The sequence below is a fragment of the Mandrillus leucophaeus genome, unplaced genomic scaffold (genome assembly GCF_000951045.1).
Source record: "Mandrillus leucophaeus isolate KB7577 unplaced genomic scaffold, Mleu.le_1.0 Scaffold237, whole genome shotgun sequence".
NCBI lineage: Eukaryota > Metazoa > Chordata > Mammalia > Primates > Cercopithecidae > Mandrillus > Mandrillus leucophaeus.
Window position 1 is genome coordinate 1,578,952 of NW_012102443.1, and position 6,009 is coordinate 1,584,960.

At 48.7% G+C, this 6,009-nt stretch overlaps 1 protein-coding gene across 1 annotated transcript in view; it reads right to left on the minus strand.

Moving 5' to 3' along the window:
- The window catches only part of PUS1 (pseudouridylate synthase 1), a gene marked incomplete at its 5' end in the record, with an annotated part of 14,693 nt that extends 9,752 nt beyond the window's left edge, over positions 1-4,941 (minus strand). The window contains one exon of the mRNA XM_011982234.1: positions 4,786-4,941. Within this exon, the coding sequence (XP_011837624.1) occupies positions 4,786-4,941 (156 nt within the window). The remainder of the gene's footprint in view (positions 1-4,785) is intronic.
- Between the last annotated feature and the right edge of the window lie 1,068 nt (positions 4,942-6,009).

Below are 6,009 nucleotides of genomic sequence, written 5' to 3' on the forward strand. Positions count from 1 at the left end.
AAAAAAAAAAAAAAAAAGACTTTTATGAAGGTATGAAATTTTCAAAATAAAAAGTTGGAGAGCAAAACTGTTGAGATGTTCCACTGGCCAGACCCACACATGGAACGTGACAGGAGGAAACGAGCTGTTCTGAAACAAGATGACTTTAGGTAAATACACAACAGATTTCAAAGACTTAGCGCCAAAAAAGGGAAAGAAAATACATCTCATTGCCAAACACTTTGTACTGACAAGAAGTTGAAGTGAGAATATCGGAAACATCCTGGGGGGGGTAGGGACAACAGCAGAGGGACACCCGGTATCTCTGGGATGGCCTATGTCTGGCTGTGGTGATGGCTGCACAGCTCTGTGAATATACTGGAACCACTGAACTGTATACGTTCTTCTTCTTTTTTTTTTTTTGCCAGGCTGGAGCTCAGTGATGCAATCTCGACTCACTGCCACCTTCGTCTTCCGTGTTCAAGAGATTCTCATGCCTCAGCCTCGCAAGTAGCTGGGATTACAGGTGTGACTCACCACGCCTGGCTAATTTTTGTATCTTTAGTAGAGATGAAATTTTGTCATGTTGGCCAGGCTGGTCTCGAACTCCCGGCCTCAAGTGATCCGTCCGCTTTGGCCTCCCAAAGTACTGGGATTACAGGTGTGAGCCACCACACCCAGCTTGAACCGTGCACTTTCTTTTAGGTTTTTTCGTTTTGTTTTCAGATGAAGTTTCACTCTTGTTGCTCAGGCTGGAGTATAATGGCACGATCTCAGCTCACTGCAACCTCCACCTCTCGGATTCAAACGATTCTCCCGCCTCAGCCTCCTGAGTAGCTGGGATTACAGGCATGTGCCACCACACCTGGCTAATTTTTGTATTTTTAGTAGAGACGGGGTTTTACCATATTGACCAGGCTGGTCTCGAACTCCTGAACTCAGGTGATCCACCCGCCTTGGCCTCCCAAAGTGCTGGGATTACAGGCATAAGCCACCACGCCTGGCCTGAACTGTACACTTTCAATGGGTCAACTGTATAAGAGTGAATTCTATTTCTTTTTTTGCCTTTTTTTTTTGAGATGGAGTCTCACTCTGTCACTTAGGCTGGAGTGCACCATCTTGGCTCACTGCAACCTCCGCCTCCCAGGTTCACACAATTCTCCTGCCTCGGCCTCCTGAGTAGTTGGGATTACAGGCACCCACCACCACACCCGGCTAATTTTGTATTTTTAGTAGAGACATGGTTTCTCCATGTTGGCCAGGCTGGTCTCAAATTCCTGACCTCAAGTGACCCGCCCGCCTCAGACTCCCAAAGTGCTGGGATTACAGGCATGAGCCACCGCGCCCGGCCAAGAGTGAATTATATTTCAATAAAGCTATTTTTAAAATCTGAAACAAAAACAAAATGTTAAACAGCAGAAATACACACACACAAAAAAAAATAATAGGCCGGGCGTGGCGGCTCACACCTGCAATCCCAGCACTTTGGGAGGCTGAGGAGGGCGGATCACCTGAGGTCAGGAGTTCGAGACCAGCCTGATCAACATGGAGAAACCCCATCTCTACTAAAAATACAAAATTAGCCAGGCTTGGTGGCACATGCCTGTAGTCCCAGCTATTTGAGAGGCTGAGGCAGAAGAATGGCTTGAACTCGGGAGGTGGAGGTTGCGGTGAGCTGAGATCCCGCCATTTCACTTCAGCCTGGGCAACAAGAGTGAAACTGTCTCAAAAATAAATAAACAAATAAATAATAAAAATTGTTAAGATGTTACTGTTTTCACCCGAAGGGCAGGGCACTCCAGGGCACTCGGGTGCGACCACGTCGGCCTCATGGATCTACTTCTGCAGGTTTTCCAATTGCAAGTGAGAAAACATATTAGAACGAAACTCTCTCTCTAACAACAGCAGAACTAAAAATAAATACAAGGACCCTATTTTGAAATGCTCTCTTCATCAGCTTGAACAAATTGTTACTTTCTTCTTCCCTAAAAACAATCAGAGAGCTGTAAATGGAGAATCAAAAAGAAAATGGAAATAGTAAGACCCACAGAACTCTCTACCTTGGGCCATCAAAGGCATCACCCACTAGGAGTGAACTTGTGGGTCCCTCTTGTGTTCTCCCCTCTACACGATGGCTCCAGCATGCGTCCATGGATCCCCAGGGACCTGTGTGCCTTTGAAACTAGGTGTTTGTGGGAACAAGAGCCATAGCTTTATTCAGATTCCTGGGGATCCTGACCAGCAAAAAGTTATGTCTCTGAGAGACCCCCAATGCCCTCAGGCAGCCTGAGAGCCATGTTAGAGCCAGATACTCTCACAGGCAAGGATGACAGGTATCACATTCACTGATGCCTTCTACATGCTACAGAAAAGCCATCTGTTCTCTCCAGCTGTGCTGTCCCTGTCTGCCAAATGTTGGGCTGCAGGCGGCAAGCCACCCAGGTGCCGAGGCGAGAGACTGAAGGCACGAGCTGTTCCAGTATAATAAAGAAAATAATTAGAATAAGAAAAGTGATACTAGAAATAGGATACAGATATGATTATATATAATATCAATATTTGTAGTATTGTTCTTTATTATTATAATAATCTCTGTTCTATAATTATAACCTAGGAAAAACCAGGCCATACAGAGTCAGGAACTGAAGGGACACTGTGAGAGGTGACCAGAAGACAAGAGTGTGAGTCCTCGGTCACTCCCAGATAAGGGCTGCTTGGTCTAGTGGTAGCGCCAGTGCCTGGGAAGGCACCTGTTACTTAGCAGACCGGGAAAGGGAGTCTCCCTTTCCCTGGGGCAGTCAGAGAACACTCTGCTCCAGCACCTCTCGTGGGAGGCCTGACATGACCCAGGCCTGCCCGCAGTCATCCGGAGGCTTAAACGTCTCCTGTGGGGCTGTGCTTCAAAGGTCACACTCCTTGTCACTTTCATGTTCCGCCTGTATACCTGGCTCCTCCTTTTAAGTTCTTAGAAGATAGCAGTAGCAGAATTAGTGAAAGCATTAAAGTCTTTGATCTTTCTGACAAGCGCATAGAAGAAATGCTGATGTATGCTGTCCCCCTCTCCGCCTCAGCTACCACAAAGGGAAAGACCCCCGTCCCGTGGACACGTCACTCGTGTGACCTTATCCATCACTTGAGACGACTCATACCCCTTACCCTGCCCCCTTGCCTTGTATATAATAAACAGCAGTGCACCGGGCATTCAGGACCACCACCAGACTCCACACACTGGTGGCAGTGGTCCCCTGGGCCCAGCTGCCCTTCCTTCTATCTCTCTGTCTCATGTCTTTATTTTTCTACGATCTCTCATCTCTGCACACGAAAGAAAACCCACAGGCCCTGTAGGGCTGGACCCTACACTGGGTCCCTCCTTAAAGACATCTCCATTCCCTGTGGCGGGCCACTCTGCCCACATCCAATCCCATGGTTCAGTTCCAAGCACAGCAATGTGGCGTCACAGGACCACTTGGCATGTGCTGCCACACAGCCAGCAGCAGCGTCCAGGGTGGATGTGCAAACCCATGGGAAACGGGAACTCAGCCTCGTGGTTCTGAAGGGTCAGTGCTGGGTCACCAGCCCCATGCAGCTGAGACCATGTAACGGGTCCAGGGTGGTGGAGATGTGATGAGTGTGGACTTAGCACACACACAAAAACAGTATTACATTTATCCCATGAAGAGATTTTTATATGGATTACACGCTGAAATAAGGATATCCTGAATATACTGAGTTTATAATACAGCGAATTATTTATTAATTTCAAGCCAGATGTGGTGGTTCATGCCTGTAAATCTCAGCACTTTGGGAAGCCAAAGGGGGAAAACCACCAGAGCCCAGGAGTTTGAGACCCCTGGGCAGCATAGCAAGACCTCATATTAAAAAAAAAAAAAAATTTAGCCAGGCATGGTGGAGTGCCTGTCGTTCCGGTGAGATGGTTTGCTGTGTCCCTGCCAATTCTCATGTTGCATGGTGATCCCCACATGTCTAGGGAAGACCTAGTGGGAGGTGACTGGATCATGCGCACGGTTTCCCCCATGCTGTTCTCGTAACCGTTGAGTTCTCACAACATCTGGCGGTTTTATAAGGGGCTCTTCCCCTAACCCTCTTCACTCTCTCACGCCTGCCACCATGATCCAAGGTTCCTGAGGCCTCCCCAGCTATGTGGCACTGAGTCAGTCAAACCTCTTTCTTTATAAATTGCCCAATCTTGGGCAGTTCTTTATAACAGCGTGAAAACAGACCAATTCACCCAGCTACTCGGGAAGCTGAAGCAGGAGGACTGCTTGAGCCCAGGAGTTTGAGACTGCAGCGAGCCCGGATCGTGCCACTGCACTCCAGCCTGGACAAGAGAATGAGACCCTGACTCTAAAAAAGGAAAGAAAAGAGAATGCTGCATCATACAAGTGTGGCTCGCTGCCTTCGGAGCCACACAATCACATTTGCCTCAGAGTGAGCCTGATTGGAGGGTCGAAGGCAGACGTTGCGGCTGCCCCTGGGCCACCTGCAGGAATGCATGTCCCTGAGAACAGAATCAACATAGGAATGTATGTCCCTGAGAACAGAATCAACACAAGAGAAAGCAAAGACAAGAGAGAACGCAGAGCCCCGCTGGCAGGAAGCACCTAGATCCGGCTATACCTGAGCTGCCCAGGCTCCTGGACATCTCACCTACGTAAGGTGTAGGCTAGTTTGATTTGTACATCATATGTGCTCAGAAGCAGCACAACAAGTCAGGACACTGAGCTGGAAAGTGGGCCGGGTGCTGCTCGTATCAGCCGGGAAGGGGCAGAAAAGGCCGTCACCCACCTTGTCTGTCCGGGCACAGCGCTGGAAGGACATTTTCCTCATGTCCTCGCCATGATTTTCAGGAATACAGCCTGACCGGACGAGGGCAGACACCAAGTCATCTTCAATTGTTTTGAATTGTGAGGACCCAACATTCCTCTGGAAAAAGGAGACAAAAACAGGTTTTATATTTTGCAGATGGGGGTCGCCATGTTGCCCAGGCTGGTCTCAAACCCCTGGTCTCAAGCGCTCCTCTGGCCTGAAGCGCTGAGATTACAAGTGTGAGCTGCCACGCTCATGTGAAAACACTGTATTCTGCTCACTCGCCCTGAGCCTGGGCTGCTCCACGCCAGGGGATGGGTAGCGTGGAATGGAATCAAAACACAGGTTTGACTGAACCTGTGTACACACCTACTTCCACAATCTGTCAGTTATGACATCAGTGCCGTGGGTGCTACCTATACTTAAACAATATAATATCAGATATAAAGTAATCCATGGCCAGGCACAGTGGCTCATACCTGTAATCCCGGCACTTTGGGAGGCCAAGGCGGGTGGATCACCTGAGGTCAGGAGTTCGAGACTAGTCTAGCCCACATGGTGAAACCCTGTGTCTACTAAAAATACAAAAAGTAGCCAGGCGTGGTGGCGGGCTCCTGAGACAGGAGAAATCGCTTGAACCTGGGAAGTGGAAGCTGCAGTGAACCGATAGTGCACCACTGCACTCCAGCCTAGGCGACAGAGGAAAACGCTGTCTCAAAAAAAATACAAATAAAAGTTAGTCAGGTATGCTTTTAATTGCAGCTACTCAAGAGGCTGAGACAGGAGAATCACTTGAATCTGGGAGGCAGAGATTGCAGTGCACAGTGGTTGGCTGGGCTCGGTAGTTCACCCCTATAATTCCAGCACTTTGGGAGACGGAGGCAGGAGGATAATCTGAGATCAGGAGTTCAAGGCCTGCCTGACCAACATGGTGAAACCCCGTCTCTACTAAAAATAAAAAACTAGCCGGGCGTGGTGGCAGGCGTCTATAGTCCCAGGTACTCGGGAGGCTGAGGCACAAGAATCACTGGAACCCGGGAGGTGGAGGTTGCAGTGAGCCAAAATCCCATCACTGCACTCCAGCCTGGGCGACAGAGCGAGACTCTCTTTCCAAAAAAAAAAGGCAATCCATTACTTGTAACTTTCGCCATAAAAGCTGTTACAACAACTGCCAAAGTTAAGCATTATTTTCTTAAACATTTG